The following is a 17933-nucleotide window of genomic DNA, read 5'->3' as shown; positions in this document are numbered from 1 at the left end:
CTGGATGATTTGTTGTCAGTTCTTGTTAGAAACAACATTTTAAAAAATATATGAAAATTTACAGCCCCAAAATATGATTCATGGGCTACTAATTGCCTGCTCTGGATCTTTGCAGTTTCATTTGTTTCTTTCAACATGTGAAAATGGTTTAAAAACTGTCCTTGATTTTTATTGAATATTGCTTGCTATTTTGAGGAATGTTAGTTATTGGAACAATGGATGAGATTTTTGCTTTTCTCTTCTTTTCCTTTATTGTCCCATTACTTGTGGATTGGAGGGCTATACTGAGAGGAGGGATAGGCCTAGGGTGAACCAGTGAGTTTCATGGCTGTGTGGGGATTTGAACCCAGGTCTCTCATTCCAATTACTACAGAATATTGGTCATCATGATAGTTACCAATTATCATAATGTGCAGAGGAACTAATTTTTCAAAAGAACTTTGTGTGCTGGCTAAAGGAGGGGTAAGAGGTGTGGCTTCACTTCCTGGTTCCCCCCCCCCCCCTGAAGTTACATCATGCTGTCACCAATGACTGTGTTTTGGTTTATTTTTCTTCTGCTGATGCAAGAAGCAGAAGGATTCCCCAGGGGACTTGCTGTCCTGAAACTGAATGATATCACAAAGCTATACAGCCAATAATATTTGGTTATGGAATGACATCACTGAGGGCAATGTGGATGTCTTTGTAAAAGTACTGAAAACAGCAACTATTTTTTTTTCAACACACCTTCCCAACACCTTCCCCCAATGTTAAGGTAGTTTCAGTTCAGTGTCATTGCATATATGAAAATTAACCTAAAGTTTAGTTGGCTGATTTTATATAACCTTTTTTTAAAAAAAAACTTCCAGTGTATTATCATAGAAAACCATGATTCATAAGAAGTTGTTTTTAAGTATGTAATTGAAGGTGGAAATAAAACAAATATACATCAGTGTGATTCATAAAAACAAAAATGCTGTGGCTTTGAATCTGACCTCTGTCTCATTGTGGTGACAATACATACATTTCCCATTCCTACTTGAAGCTTCTTTCCACCGTATTTTTAGTCACCAGATAGTGTTTATAAAATACACAGTTATGTCTAAGGGGCAGCAACTGCCAAAAGGCAAAGGAAGAATACAAAAAACTGTGAATTCTAATTAAAATGCACAGAACTGCTGAACACTGAAAAAAGAAGGCTGTATGCTTTGGGGGGAGTGACAAAATGATAGATGTTAGCACAACTGAAAGTCTAAACTTCTTAGAAAATAGAACTTGGCAGTGTCATGTGGTCATGTGAGTTTGATATTTCACCGCATTAAATGTCCTGACAACTTCTGAGTTGCTACAGAAGCAAACACTGCCCATCTGATGATCCAGCACTGCATGACATACAGCCCTTGGGCTCACAGAACAGTATTGGTTCTGGGTAGACACAACATCAAGGCTCTTCATATTAATAAGGAACTGAGATCTGCTGTCCACATGAGTAAACTGATGACAAACCAATGCACTAGAAAAATGCAACATTTTACATAGATCAGGAGAGTTATTTTCTTACTAGCAACATACTCATTGTCATGATGGATAGTGTGTTTGTTGAAGGAGCCCTGGGAATGCAAAAATTCACATTACACATATTATATGTGGTACTGGAAAGCGGCATCAAATTGCAGCCAATGCATAGTGTTTTCATAGGGTTTTCAAGTCAAGAGATAAATAGATGTGATTTGACATTGTCTGCATACAAGTAGTAAGCCTGGATTTCCTTGGTGGTCTCCCATCCAATTGCTAACCAGGTCAGACCCTAGTTGGCTTCTGGGGTCTGAGGAGATTGAGCTATTCAAGACAGGACATTATACATGTAGTATGTGTATAATGTCAGGGACAGTACCCTGCCTGCTTCAGGGTTGTCCCAATATATAGTGCTTTGCTCTTCTTCATTGTAGTGAATGGCTGCCATTCCTTTACCTAGGAGAAAGTAAATGGGTGCCCTTGAGGCCAAAATTTCTCTTTGAACTAAATATGCTTTTTGTCCTTAGTGAATTCAATGCATGGAGATCAAAGAAGATTTTTGTCTTCTCTCAGCTGTGGTCTCCAGTTTTTGGCCCATTTATTTTGTCCTATTGAAGTCAGTTGGAGTAACTGAGAACTAAACCAGCCTTCATTTGCATATTTCTATCATTTTATTTGCATAGCCATGTCTTGGGGTCTGTTTCTTAATATTATGCAAGAATGTAATGGAATATCGGACCTTTATGAGTATGACAGTGTGCGAGAAGATGTTGGTAACTAATCACAACAAAGACATAGGGAGAGAGCCAGTGCTGTGTAGTGGTTAAGACTGTTGGAGTAGAATCTGGAAGACCAAGGTTTGAATCCCCACTTGTTCCAAGGAAGCTTGCTAGGTGACCTTGGGCCAGTCACATTCTCTGGGCCCTCGTGGACTTTGCAGGGTTGTTGGGAGGATAAAATGGAGGAGGGGGAATGATGTAAGCAGCCATTGGGGAGAAAGGCAGGGTATAAATGAATTAAATAAAAATGGGGACATTTTTAATAATGTGCCATCCATGTATGTAGTGCTTTATAGACCAAGTTCATCGTCCATGAGTTTTTATACTCTCACTTGTGACAAAAGTTCACAATCTAAATTTTAACAGCGTAGGAGAAAATGCAAGGAAGATGGACGGCAGGTGAATGGTTCATTGTTGTGTCTCTGCATGTACACATGGAAGCTAGAATTATGCCAACTGGGATTTCAACAGTATGAGAACATTAGGTTCTGCATTCATAGCTGAATGCCTATCTGCTTCTGAATCAGAACAAAGGTACCAAAGACTAGCTGCCACTGTTCTATGTGCCTGCTATCCATAGGTACTCATGTGCATCTCTTCTTGGCACACAAGATGTGTAAGCAAAATGATCCATTGTGACCCTACCCACTTTATTTCCAATTGAATAAAAACTGTGCCTTTGAATGGAGTTTGTGAGGTTCTCCTGAACTCCTCCTTCAAATTATATTGCAGATGTAAAAAAAATGCTTAGCATTTTGCACAAAAAGGTAGCAGCTTTTTCCTCCTCCTTGTAGCTAGCAAAATGATACAGTTGAAATGATAAGACAGCATCGTACACTGAGAGAAGCCATTATCTATGGTACGTTAAGGATTAATCGACCAGAAATGCAGGATATTACACTGGACACAGCTGATGCCAGGTGTTATTTTGTTTGCAGAAAAATCTATACTTCATAAAGAACATAAATAACAGACGGCTTCAAAATATATGACAGGCTACGAAGAGGAATAAAATAGGTTTAGTGTAGTCGAAAAGATTGATGTTTAAAATTCACATCTCTCAGCATTTTCTTTGCAAGACCGCTAAGAAATAAAATAACAATAGAGCTCCACTTGACCCAGTTGTTCTGGGAATTTTAAGTATATTCATTTACATGTGGCAACACCTACCTTTTATTTAACATTTCTATTTTTAACATTGTCTCCTTCTCTCTCTGGTCTAGGTTAGAGTTAAGTCTGGGGTTAGCTAGGAAGTATTTAATAGCAATCAATAACAAGCAACAACTTAAATTTGAGTCCAGAAGCACCTTAGAGATTTTTTGAGTATATGCTTTCAAGTGTCAAAGATCCCTTTGTCAGATAATTATGGTCTTCCTTATTTCAGTATGGATTAATGTATCAGCTGGATGAAAAGTCGTATATGGACAGCCTAATGTGCAACAACAGGTTATACCTTCTTTTAGGAATCCCAGTGCTGGTTACAGCAGAGTTCCATTCTCCAGGTTTATGTGGTTACTGACTATTAATGCCACATCATCTGTTCACACCTGTATTTCATCTCAGAGAGGACTGTATGGAGGATATGGAATAGGATAGTATAGTCCAATCTCATCAGATCTTGGAAGATAAGCAGGGTCGGTACTTATATAGAAGACCACCAAGGAAGACTTTGCAGAGGAAGGTAATGGCCAACTTTCCTTGTAAATGCTGTGGGGTCACCATAAGTCAGCTGTGACTTGACAGTACTTCAGAGAGAGAGAGGACTCTGATATTGTACTTCTTGTATTGATGTCGGAGGGCCACTGTTATTATACTATGTTCCTATAAATTACCTTAAGGGATAAAAGGTTAATCAGGAGACAGAGAGATCTCTTCCAACCTAGCTAAACCTGGAGTGAAGGTACACAGTAAGGTAGGAGAAGATGGGGGAGTTAAAATGACCCAGAAGGAAGCCAAGCTGAGCAGGACTTATGGTGAGAAAAGCCAGTGCTGCTGGAGCCGCTCAACTCAGACTTGGCCATTGGCACCAATAACCATTGACTCCTCCTGAAAAGTCGCCGCCATTACCAGGACTGAGCTGAGTGGCTTTACAGGCACTCAGCCTGCCTTGTTCTTTGCTTGATACTGCTCGCTCCAGTCTAACTCAGCAGTGAGGGAGAACATCCATATCTCCTCCTGGCCTGAGAGGAGAGCAGGTTTGGGGCACTCATCTCATTCATCTTACCTACTTAAAGGATGGCTGAAGTTTCAGTTGCTCCTCAGAGTTATCCTCAGTGTCAAAGGAAGACTTACAACCTTCTTGCCTAAGCTGCAGCCTTCAGATCCCAGTGCTAAGGATCGCAATCCATTCTTCCTTCACATGCTTCCATTCTTGGCTCTCCTGATACTGATGTCCTGCACTGCTTCCCACACTGGTCATTCAGAATGATCTGGAAGAAGAGATGCCCCACGAATGGCTTGTCCCCTGGCAATGTTCTTTCTCCCTTCCAGGTTGTAGCTTTTTTCTACCTTTAATTTCTTTCCTTTACTCTTGATATATGTCTGGGAAGGGAGTGCCAAATAGGCTCCCGGTTGAGTTTCCCTCTTGGGTTTCTCACACCTGCAGATTCAGTGGAAAACATCAACAGTTTCAGGTGATTATAACAGTGGGAGGTTATTACAATAGGGGCCGATGGAGCCTTCCCATGTCTGATTAAATGTGCTAGCAATGGAATAATATCACATTTTCAGCACTTTTTTCCCTATATAAAGTGTTAGTGACATTTACATTTTCTCCATATTTATTATGCCTTATCTTGCAGGAAATAAATGATGCAGACGTGCAGGAGCTGGTGAGAAAGTCAATTGGAAGGTTAACCATTATTCGGCAGATGTTCCCAGTGCCACAGAATATAAGTCAGCGCTGTTTCCGTGGGAACCACCGAATATCTTCATCACTGTGTGATCCTAAGGACCCTTTCTCCCAAAACATGGAGGTACTTTCTATTCACAGAAATGCATTGCTACTCTTATGCTGTGTTAAAAACAGTGAAGTCTTCTCATCCATTTGGGGATGGACTTTGGCTCAATGGTAGGACATCAACTTGGCATGCAGAAGGTCTTAGGTTCAATCCATGGCATCTTCAGCTCAAAAGATCTGGTGGTAGGGGCTGTGAAAGACCTCAGCTGGATATCCTGGAAAGCCACAGCCAATCCAAGTAGACAATACTGATCTTGATTGACTGATGGTCTGATTCAGTATAAGGCAGTTTCATGCGTGTATTTCTATATGTGTGCATTTCAAACTCTCCTCAGCAGTAAGAGGCTTACTGCCTCATCCCTCCACTTCCAAGCCTGTGGTAAGAAGCCACCTAAGGAAAGCACTCAATTATCTCCTTCAGTCTTGCACAATTAAACCACATGTGGTCAGCCAGTATCAAAAACCGAATGCACTCTGCCAGAAAGTCTGTCTTGCAGCACAGCTGTAGGCATAACCACTCAGAATTACATTTGGCAGGATTCAATGAGACTTATTCCCAAATAAGTTGGCATAGCATTGTAGCCTGACTGACTTTTATATATGACCAGCGAGCATTTGAAAGTAAAACTTCCATTCTTGAATGCATTGGGAATTGCCCTACATATAAAGCTGAAAAAACCCTCAGCAGATAAATGGAATGATAAAAGCAAAGAGTTTTCAAAACCATTTGATAGTTTCACTTTCCTATGTCTGATGGTTTTTATAGAACTATGGATTAGTGCACATGTTGTGGGTTTTATGGTATTTAACCCAAGTTTTCACCGCCTGTCCCTATATTGCATTTGAAGGACATTGCATGTCCCTTTCATATGGAATTCTGCTTGCTTCTGAAATGAATTAGGTCTAGCCACTGACAGACTTAACAGCTATACTAAACTGTAAATGATCAAGGAGCTGGCCCCCAATAGAAAGTATAAAAAGTAAAAAGAAGAGGGGGACCTGGCAAAGCATAAATGAGAGTATACGAAGAATATTCAAAATATTGCTACAGATAATCCTGCACTATGTGAAAATTATATCAGCTGTCAACCATAAGTCATTAACTGTGAACAAAAATAGGAAATTGTTTTGAAATGTTCTCAGAACAGTTTACATGGATCTCCTCACATATCAGTCCCCACAAATCCCAATGTATTAATTGCTGTTGGAGGCAGCCAAGCCTGGGGCAGTTTCATTATCTGTATAATATGAAAGATTATTTCAGTGTTTAAGCCTAGACAGTCAAATTCCCACACATTAACAGATCCATTGTTCAAACCTCAGCTTAGATCTCGAACTGATGCTGAGCGAAGGGTTAAATCTCAACTGCAAGGCTGGCTAAATTAGGTTTTATTCAGAGATGTAAACCTTATCACCTAGATAATCCAAGCATGTTATTAACTAAATTCTAATGGTCTGTTATGCATTCCTGCTCCCCCCAAAACTGTGGTGGTACGTAAAACAGCTATTAGCTGGATTTAAAAAAAAAAACAACAACAACAACAGCTGTGCTCTGAATCCTTTACCAAACCAAAGGCTGACATGGACAGAGAAAGAGGGAGGAGGCATAATGCAGACATCATTTGGTTACACCACACTTGCTGCAAAAAGATCTTACACTAGCCCAAAGCATGCAGGGACAGAATAAAAATGCTGTTTCTCTCTCTGAAAATATATAAGCCTGGAGTAATTTGGATGTGCCTCAAATACTAATGGGATCACACAGATCCTTTGCAGAATGAAAGTAAACAAAATATATTAGTCTGTAGTTTAAAAACCTGGAGATTACTTTTAGGTCATGCATTAGGTATAGAGTCCAATCATATCCCACTATCAGTTGATAGGAGTACTTATGAGTAGGGTCACCAGCTCTGGGTTGGGAATACCTGGAGATTTGGGGCGAGGTGGAGCCTGAGGAGCACAGGGTTTGAGGACAGGAGAGAGCTCAGCCAAATATAACGCCATAGAGTCCACCTTCCAGAGCAGCCATTTTCTGCCGGTGAACTGATCCCTGTTGCCAGAAAATCAGTTGTAATCCTAGGAGATCTACAGCCAGCACCTGGAGGTTATCAATGCAAAATAGAAAGGGAAACCTCAGTGCATATTAGAATAATATTATTAAAAAGCTAATTGCCAAATGTAAATTTTATTATTGTAATTTTACCATTGTAAAATTTTTCTATTGTACTAAACTATATTATTTACATGCAATGATTAGCTTTTCAATAATATCACCTGGAGGTTGGCAACCCTAATTATGAATGTCCCAGGCCTAGCAGTCACTATGTAAAGGGCAGATCCCAATGGCTGCTGTTTGCATTTTTAAAGGGAAAACAGCTGGAGGTTGCTTCTTGGTCCGAGTAGGCCTATCTCTTAGCAGTTCTCCTAGCTGGTTGTCTTCTTGTCTTTGGCTCTATGAAGAAATGCATTTTTTTTCCTGGGAGGTTTGAGCTGAGCAAAGCCCCACTGTGCATTTTTAAAAGGCTTTTTTTTCTTCCTCTGGGCAGAGAACAGGCTGGGGGTGAGGAATCAGTTCAATTGCTTTCCAGATGTACCTCAGCTCACTTTCATACAAATGCTAATAAATCTTGGGGGAGAAATAATGGGTGGGTCAAACTCTTCCCCTTCTCCAATCAGGGAACAGAGATAGGAGGAATTTAGGCTAGAACAGATCTAGGGATAATCTTCAGGAAGAAGCCCTAGGAAACACATTTGAACTGACCTGGCTTGACCTTGTCATGGGATGGAGAAAGAGAAAAGAGAGACAATAAAAACTGCTTGCAACAGGAAGGAGGTTTCTTTTCCTTGGATGCTGAGGCCATGAGAGGGGACATGACTCAATTGAGGAGGCAGCCATTGACTGTGGGATTGGCCTGGACAGCTGAAGGGAACACCAAGGTGATGGTGTCTTTGTAGAGATCAATAACTTCTTAAAGCTAAAGAGCCTGTCCTATATTTTAACATCTGGTTGCTAGGATTTGCATGTTACCTGTTTCTTTTGTATTCCTTGCTCATTTTGGTGCTGTGCTAAAAACAGGCCTCAGATTCAGTGGGAGCTCACAGAAGTACAGCTCCTGAACCTTTCTGAGAGTTCCACCTCCTTGTCCATTGAATAGTATGTGCAACTGCATAAGAATCCCTGGATGAGCTCCACCACCTATTTTTCTACAAAATGACCCCTGGCTAAAAGTATGCTTGCAAACATTTTTTTAAAATACTTTATAATTTTTGAGGTTGGCATTGCTTCTCTGTACCACAGGCATCCACCATCTCAGACACACTATTTTAAAAGGGGCACCAAGGGAAAGGCAGGCAGTTCGCAAGTGGCTATTCCTCCTGGAGTGTGCAAGTCGGTAAATTGTCCCCGTGGTGACCAGGCACTGGGCAGGGTGAAATACAGAGGCAAGGCCTCAAAACTTGGAAGGGAAGCTGGGAGTCCTGACCCTCCCAGTGGGCAATTCCTTACAAAGGTCAGGTGGTAGCGGCAAGCTACCCTGAGAGTGAAAGAAAAGCCTCTCCAGATGGGAGAAAAACCCAGGAGGGCAGGGCAGAAAAGGGGTGTGCAGGTCAGAGCCACAGGCACCAAAGACTATTGTAATTCGTAGTTAGTAAATACCTGGTGACTGATGCCTGTTCTTCATCTCCTGGAATGGGCTTTTTATCCAATAAGCAATAATTAGCCCAGGTATTGTACTGGTAAGACAGTATTTAAAGTTGTGAACCTTCAGGAGGGGCCAACAGAGATCAATTGCCCTGGAGAAAATGGCTGCTTTGGAGGATGGGCTCTATGGCATTGTACCCCATTGAGGTCCCTGTCTTCCCCAGGTCCCATCCCCAAATCTCTCGCAGTTTCCCATCCTGGATCTGGCAACCCTATCATCCCCCTCAACCTTAGTGTTCATGGCAGAAGAAACAGATATTAAAGTGCTGAATATAAAGCAAAACAGTCTCTCATTGATGAGAATTCTTTGCTATCCAACTGTTGTTTACGTTTTTTGGATCTGGAGAGCAGCAAGAGCCTCCTGCAAGGAACAGAATTACAGTCAGCCAAATGTGTCTCAGAAACCATGTTAACTTTTGTGATTCTGTACCATGATGAAAAATCCATATTATGCAAAACAATCCATGTCTGCCTGGGTGTTAATCCCTTTAATCCAGTTTTTAATTATCTTGTTTGCCTGATCTACAAGGGCAGCTTTCAGTTCATCAGCATTCAGACTGTATTTTAACAGGGCCCACATTGCATTTCTTGGGCTGAAATGCTCCTAATAGCTTCGGAACTTTTGTTCAAGACAGTCTCTCTTTTTTGGGGGGGTGGGGAGGGGTTAGTGTGCTACTTACTGAGCCAATATGAAACCACAGGTTCATCACTAATAAGGCTTATTCCACAACACTTCATAGCACAACTGTGAAGTTCATTGTGGAATATGCTGTAGGAGCACATTTTTTTTTTTAAAAAAAAGGCTTTCTACAACCTCCAGTTTGCTGGGTGCTACTATGCCTCATATTTCTGCTCACAGCATAAGTGGAGAATCATTTTTGATCCCAGTGTTTCTAAAGCTGGAAGAGCCAGAAAGCCTCCTCTCAACCTTGCTCAGTAATCATTTTGAATGCTTAGAATCTTGCTGTTTCCAAATTGTCCACAAAGGTGCCTTTCTTGTGAAACTGAATGTTAGTGAGTTGGATCCTACCAGTTTTCATGCTCAATCTCACCTGGTTCATCTTCTCGCTGCAACTTCCATCCTGCATGCTTTTGTTCTTGTGGGTCCCATCATTCTCGGCATAGCCTTTTTAGTGGTCGAAAGGGGCCATTCTCCCTCTGATATATAATGTACACTCCCACTCGATAATAAAAAAAAGGTTTAATGTCCTCTCAGGTTCACTGTCAGCCCTCCATTACATATTGTGAGATGATGTCTATAAATCAGGCTGAAGAGGTGATGGACAGCCTTATTTATATCTGTAGCCTCAGAGAGACCAGAAGTCTCGATTTCAGTATCTTTTAAATGGATTCCCAACACTATACAGATTTGTAAATTGTAAATCATTCTAGTATTAACATTTCCTGCAGGTAAAATGGGGGGGGAGGGGTATGAAAAGAAAGAAAAAAACAAAGTGTGATTTTGTAAGCTGCCTTGGTAGGGTTGCCAGCTGCTACTGGGAGTCTAGATGGGCAGGGAAATGCAACAACATTGTATCACTTCCAAGAAAATCTGGAAGTGGCATCAGTCTGCTCTAGGAATTGCTGGAAACTCCGTGACATCTGACAATTCCTATAGTATACTAGCATCACTTCTGGGTTTCCCCCAGATGTGATGAAATACTATTGCGCCAACAGTAATTTTCTCTCACACACCAGCCACCAGACCAGTCACAAGAAATAAGAGCTGAGGGTGGGAGATCCCCTTCCCCCACCCAGAACCTGCTATCCCTATACCTTGGACTGGGTTCCCAGGAGACGCAGCACAGACATTTTTAAAATAAAAAAAATTGGTGCGACCCTAAATGCACACTTAGTCATCACACTTTGTTGATGCATCCAAGGGTATATATTTGTCAATGCAGGGCAATAGAACTAGGGTGGCTGAAAATCAGCCCTTGAGATAGTACCTACGCACGAGGGTGGGCCAGAGTGACATTATATGTCCCTCCAATCCCACTGAGTCAAAAGCAGCAAGAGACATGCTTCTGGTAGATGCTAGGAACTAGATACGAGTGGAATGAATACACCTTTTCAGCATGCCTTGGCTGATACTGCACAAAAAGTATGATGTGGCCAAAAGTTGGACTACTGAGAATAGAGATGCCACCTATGCAGACTTCAGTTATACCAGGTGGTCCTCCAACTCTATTAGGCCCAAATCATAGAAAAATTACCCTAACTAGTGGACAAGCTGGGTGTTGGAGGAGACACCTAGGTGGTCTGGCTCTTTCTCCTTCCTACTGCACTCTGTTACTTGGAAGTCTTGCTTGGAGTTACCTGTAGCTTTGAACTTCATTAGATCTCCTCTTGCTACCTGGAAACTCTCTCAAGACCCAGAAGTGTCTGATTCAAACCAGCTGCCTCTGTGGCTCCCTTCTCCTTGCCATCACATCCTCTTGCTTGCCGCTAGTTGCCTTCTGTTAAAAGATAAGTTGTTCCAGAGACCTTAACAAGAACATCACTGGCCTATATTGAATTAGTGAGTAAAACGTACTGGTAAGAATCTTCATGTCACTTCTATCTCCTACAATTCCATGCTGCTGCATGTTCCATTTTTCTTTACCTCATGCTGCATGATTACAAATTTCATTGTATGAGCCTTTTGTCCTCCCACCCTGAAGTCTGGCAAATAACGAGTACAAAAAAACTTTATTATATTAGTTCCTAGCAGGACCATTATTGGACATTGTGTCAGTTCTATTCCTTCCTCCTGTTTTTATTCCCCATTAGAACATTACAGCTTCTGAGAAATATGCAATAAAGCAGTATCAACCCTTGAATTATGTGGCACATTAAGAAACCTGTTGTGTTTAGGTAGACGAGCAATAAATATATAAAGCAATCATTCAGCAGCTGCCATATAATGAGTTCCGAGGTTACCATGATTAATACAGCATTCCTCTGAGTTCATGGGAAGAGGCTTTACAGATGCAGAAATTAACTTTCATATATGAATTATCTATGACTGAATGTGTCGTAAGTATTCATCTGCTCTATTGCTAAAGGCTTAAAATATCTGTTGAATGGCTGTTGATCTCTGTTCTCTAGAGCCCCATTTAAATTTGATGGATAATCCACAAAATTGCTCCTAAATTAACAAGTATATATATTGATATGAATTGTGATAAAGTCTTCATTTTTCTAATGTAAAGTTATGGTAGCTACACTGGGGAAAAAATTCTGTGGAAGAATAATGACCATGGAATCTGGAATAATTTATATCCTGAGTTTTCTCATTACTGATCACAGTGTGTTTGTTTTCTCATGGTCCTTCTATGCAGCGTTGTCATTAGAAGAAGTTCCTAAAAATGAAATGTTTTCCAGATCCCCGGTTCATTAGTAAGCCTGCTAAAGTCAGCTGTCAAAAAACAATTCATTATGATTTTGTATTTTGGTGACATAAATATATCTATACCATGCCACAGCAATTATGCTATATGTTTTAACTTGACAATTATAGGTATAAAAAAGAATACTAAAAAGAACTAGGATTTCAAAGAAATAAAATTTCAAATCTTGAGTTAAGTGCAATTTGCAGAGTTTTAACCAAAGACCTATCAATGAATCATTCCTCTAATTTTAAAAAAAGTTCAGTGTAAACTAATTTAGGGATATACATTTGGTAACCTGCAGGCTTAGTCCATCTGTTACAATCTTAATTTACAGACATGTTTCTGTAGATCCTATAATATTGCTTCATCATCAATACCAGTCCTGACTGGGGTTGCCAGGCTGTGCCCAGCAACTGCCAAGAGCTTGGGACATGGGGGAAAGGTGTCGTGCATGTGCCGACTCTGGGGTGACGTTGCTTTCACAATGTTTTTACGGGGTGGTTTGCCATTGCCTTCCACAAACATTACTACCCGGAAAAACTAACAATGCTGTCAGCATGCCAGTGATGTCCAAGTGGCAGTCTGGTATTTGGGCAAAAACTTTATGGTAGAAACCATTTTTACCAGAGTTTTTGCCCAAATACCAGTGTCACCACAACTTCCCAATGGGATGACATCATTTCCTGTGCATGCCAGAAGTGACATCACTACATTGCTGCAACATCACCTGCGCCTCCCTTCCTTCCTTGGTAAGTCTCCCCTGTTCCCCGCTGGTTGCCAGGAGAGACCTGGCAACTTAAATGCATTAGCATGGAGATGTGTTGACAACTTTGCTTTATATGCTTCTATACATGTTGGCAGGAAACAAGAGTATATCTGGTATATGCATACATAACACATGCGCTTTTTGGCCCTCCAGGGCTATTGGTTGGCTGCCATGTGAAACAGGTGGCTGGACTTGATGGACCAGTCATCTCATTCAGTAGGTCTGTTCTATTATTCCTATGTTCTTATGTATATCTGATTGTACATTTGTTCACCATAACTTCTGAAAAGGGCTTCTGTTTGAGTATGGAAAGAGGGAATTTCCAGCAGCAGCCACAAACTTTGGCGAATGCAAAGGGTATTTTACAACATTCGCATATGGAGTCCCTGTGGCCCGCTTGCTTTCCGAAGCGTGTGCAGTCTGCCCCTCATAGCAGTGCATTTAAGTTAATGAAAGTCTGAGCGATGACAGCAGAGAGACAAGCCGCTTATGAATCTTGCCAGCACAGGCACGCTAGCTGTTTGCAATCAATTTTTAATCTCTCTGACAGATTACCAACCTCTACGTATATGATACGGTGCTTTTGCTGGCAAATGCTTTCCATAAGAAGCTGGAGGACCGGAAGTGGCACAGCATGGCCAGCCTGACCTGCATTAGGAAGAACTCAAAGCCATGGCAAGGAGGGAGATCCATGTTGGATACAATCAAAAAGGTATGCACTCCTCCACCCATGGGACAATTGCTGTTTCTTGCATTTCACTTCTATAAAATGTACTTTTGCATCTCCAACACTGGACCTTTAAAAACAACAACTGTAAACCGTTTTTTCAGAACCTTGGAGTGTCTCCTTTAAAGATCTGCATTTATTCCTGTTCGTATTTTTTCTTCTCTTAATGACTCAGAAGAACACCATGTGTTCTTTCTTGCATTTTTTTGCATATACAAATTTGAAATTCCATATCAAGGATTTTACCAACTTTGTGTGTCAGAAGTTCTTTAGGACCCTTCTTCTCACCACAAAGATGGAATGCAAAAATGAAGACTGAGGGATATTTCATGATGGATAGATTTGCATGAGAGTTAAGGAGATCTGCAATGTCTGTGGGATTATTGCTGAGGGTTAGCCTCCCTGTGGATGCATGCAGCAGTGCAAGCCAGAGCTCCTCTTAAGGGATCTATAAGCCTGGAAGAAATCCCAGATTTGGAAGAGAAATCTTAAAAATGAGCAAATAAAACAAACCTCCCCCAGGTTCAAAGTGGTAGCTTCTATCTTATCACTCTGTTCAGCTTTGTTTAGAGCGGTGATAGGATTCAGGCCACTGTCTGAGCATGCTCAGATTTTTTTTTTTAAAACAGTATTGATCTTACTGGAACCTAGATGGCACTTCAAGTTGCCCATAATGGTGCACAAAAACATGGTGACTGGCAGGGATAGGTGGGGGATAAAAGTGACAAAGAGGAAGAGTCCAGGAGGGGAGGGTAAAGTGAGCCAGAGCTGGCAGTAAGGGAAGAAATCGGATTTCCCTCTCCTGTGAAGTCTTGTGGGTCTCCTCATGTGAAATACCTCCATGATTGGTAACTTCTGTCAGGTGCTGGCTCTAAACACGTGTGCAATGTAATTGTAAAGGCAAGAAATATTTGCCTGAGATCTTTTTTACAATGAACAGCAGAAGCATCTGGTTTTCTGCTCCTTACCATAGGGCTGCGAGACCTGTGGTGCTTATAAGCAGAAAATCGTCCTATCCTGTTTCTGATTACAGGAAGGACCCATGAAGATAACAATCTTGTATTCCTTCCATGTTCATTTGCAAGTCCATGCTACCTTCCATGTCAATTTGCAAGTCAGTGCTACCTCTGCAGTCAGTCGTAGATGCAGATTTTAGAGGCTCAGTGGCAGAGCACCTACTTAACACACACGAAGTCCCGTGTTCAATCTCTGACCGATTCCCCAATAAGCTTGTTCTGGCGTCAGAGCTTTCCCCCCTCAACGCTTCTGTCTGATTTTACACAAGCTGCCACGAGGCTGTGACTTGCCCTGCCTCTTTCCCACAGCAAGCAGAAAATGGTTTTCAAAGGATCTTGCTTACCGCAGGAAAGAGGTGAGGCAAGCCGGGGTAGCTTGTGCAAAATCAGATGAAAGCATCAGTGGGAAAAGAGCTCTGATCCTAGAAGAAGCCTAGTGGGGAATCGGTCTCAGTCTTCTAAAAGGAGATAAAGGAGATTGTGAGCCACTCTGAGACCCTTGAGTGGAGGGAGGAATATAAATCCAATGTCATCTTCTTCTTCTTCCAAAAAAAAAACAAACCCAAAAGACCAGGTAGTAGGTGATGTGAAAGACCTCGACTTCAGACCCTGGAGAACTCCAGAGCAATACTGATCTTGATAGACCAAGGGTCATGTGTGTATGAATCCATGTATATTCCAGGATCTATTTACATAGGTGTTGAAGTTACAGCTGTCCTATGCAACACACTTCTTAACAAAAGCTTCAGAATGAGTATACACACGGAGTTGATTTGTTTGCTGCCCTCTATCTGTTTTAAAACTTTGTTTAGCTTGTTTTTGACATTTATCAATGTGACATCAGTTCATTCACAAATATGAGGATTTTGCACTTTGGAAAGCTCTAGAGTTCATGCAGTCTTTCACTCTGTCAATCTTGCTAACATTTCTAGTATGTCATCTACTATTTTCTGCCTTTTAAAAGGAGGATAATTAATCAAAGAAACACACAAACTCCTCCCTCAATTTTCAGCAGTCATTCAGAGGGATGATTCATTTGTGAGGCAAATGAGAAATGGCAGGCCAGATGGGAGATGAAAGCAGCAGAAAAAGGCTAAGAAAAATTAAAAAATCCCTCTTATGGTCTAGACCAGGGTGGCCAAAGTGCAGCTTGAGAGACTCCACACACATGGTGAAAGCCCCCATTGGCTGGCTTAGAGAAGGCATTTATCTCTTTAAATCACTTCTCCAAGCCAAGCCAGCCAGCTAGCAGCTTGGAGAATGCATTTAAAGTTGAAGTGACTTTCTTCCCACCTCTCTTTCCCTTCCCCCTCCCCCATCTTCCTTCTTCCCTTCCTGACTTTCATGTCTTGCAGCTCTCAAACATCTGATTTTTATTCTATATGGCCCTTACATTAAGCAGGTTTGGGCACCCCTGGCCTGGACTATTGTGAATGCTCAGAAAGATATGGAGACTCCAGAAACAAATTTAGATTTTCTTACTTGATATTAAAAAGTGATTTTGGGGAATCATCTAGAAAATATTATAACTTTCAAATATTGATATGGCTCGATGCAAAGTCCAAGAAGCATATCTAGCATAGTTCCAGGGATCTTTTTGGTCAGTAACTCATCTCAGACTTGCCTTTGATTGTTCTTGCTTTGCGGAACTGAACTTTGCTATGCATATTTCCAAAACACAAATAGAAAGACATAGTTTAAGAAGTTAATAATAGAGTTGGCTTTTTCTCCCTTTTACTCTTCAGTCTGGGAGGGACAATGGAATAGTAGCAGAACATCTGCTTAGCATGCAGAGAGTCCCAGTACAACCCCCAGCATCTCCAATTAAAGAATCTGGCTGTAGGTTGTGCCTGAGACTTCTGGAGAGCAGAAGATGAGGAGGAGCTTGGCATCCAAAAGGACTTGTCCTTTGTCATTGCTGGTCACACACATAAGCAAGGCACACACCAGAGTTTCAAGCAAAGTCCAGAGAGCAGTCCAAGAAGTCAACAAGCCAAGAGATCACGCCAGAGGGTAATTACCAGAGAGAATGAGCCAATGAGCATGGTCAGGAAATATACAGGTCAGGCTCACAAAGTCAGAATCCAAAACCCAGTCCAAGGTCACACAAGCAGGCAAGGCTCTGTAATCTATCAAGCTGACTTGTTGCTTCCACACAGGACACTACCCTGCCTGGCTTAATATCCATCTGCAGAACAGGCCCTATTGCTTCCAACTGCTTGAACATAACTCTACAACTACTCATCCTCAGCAAGCATCTGGCCAGGAGACATGTGCTTTGCCATCTCTCCTGAAACTCTGCTCTAAGTCTTAGTCTCCTGTGTTCCAAGAGAGGGGGTGAAGCTGGAGGGCTGGTAATGAGCATCTGAGCATCATTTGTTGTAGCAGGGCTAGGGAGTGCTGTGGCTTTGCCCCAGCTGTTGGCTGTGAATTCTGACAACCCTGTTGTTGGAACTCTTCTGCCTCAGAGCAGATTCCCAGAAGCTCTCCTATTGAGAAGTCCTCTTCTGGGGGCAGGGGATCCCCCAGTTTGGAGGCCCTCTCGCTGCTTCAGGGTTCCCAGAAAGTGGGGTGGAAGATCTGCTAGGCACTCCATTGTACCCTATGGAAACTGATTCCCATAGGGTATAATGGAGAATTAATCTGTGGGTATCTGGGGGCCTGTTTTTTGAGGTAGATGCACCTAATTTGCAGCATAGTGTCCTGTGCCTCTCCTCAAAACACCCCCCAAATTTCAAAACAATTGGGCCAGGGAATCCAATTCTATGAGCTCCCAAAGAATGTGCCCTTATCCTTCATTATTCCAAACAGAGGGAGGTATTTAAAAGGCATGCAGTCCCTTTAAATATGATTGCCAGAACTTCCTTCAATTGTGCTTCTCACACCCTTGCTGCCAGCTCCACCCTCAAAGTCTCCTGGCTCCACCCTGAAGTCCCCAGATATTTCTTGAGTTGGACCCGGTAACCCTAACCACACCATCAGGATTTTCTTTCACAGGCACCAAAATGTCTTAGAGCAGATGGTGTCTGTGAGTGCCATAACACCTGCTAACACCTTTCCTAGGGTCCACCAAATGTTTTTAGAAAGTGGGTGGGGCCATGGGGGTGCTTTTCCGAGC

The 17933-nt window shown here is 41.8% G+C and overlaps 1 protein-coding gene across 3 annotated transcripts in view; it reads left to right on the top strand.

Moving 5' to 3' along the window:
* GRID2 (glutamate ionotropic receptor delta type subunit 2) overlaps window positions 1-17933 on the top strand; it is a 1226781-nt gene that overhangs the window by 802544 nt on the left and 406304 nt on the right. For all 3 annotated transcript variants that reach the window (XR_009555818.1, XM_060247053.1, XM_060247052.1), the window contains exons 6-7: window positions 5075-5248; window positions 13623-13784. Coding sequence is in view for 2 of the 3 variants with exons in the window: in XM_060247053.1 (XP_060103036.1) it covers window positions 5075-5248; window positions 13623-13784 (336 nt within the window). In the remaining variant the exon portion in view is untranslated. The remainder of the gene's footprint in view (window positions 1-5074; window positions 5249-13622; window positions 13785-17933) is intronic.

The sequence above is a fragment of the Heteronotia binoei genome, chromosome 9 (assembly GCF_032191835.1).
Source record: "Heteronotia binoei isolate CCM8104 ecotype False Entrance Well chromosome 9, APGP_CSIRO_Hbin_v1, whole genome shotgun sequence".
NCBI lineage: Eukaryota > Metazoa > Chordata > Lepidosauria > Squamata > Gekkonidae > Heteronotia > Heteronotia binoei.
The sequence above is the reverse complement of the archived record's forward strand: the minus strand, read 5'-3'. Positions and strand labels throughout refer to the sequence as shown.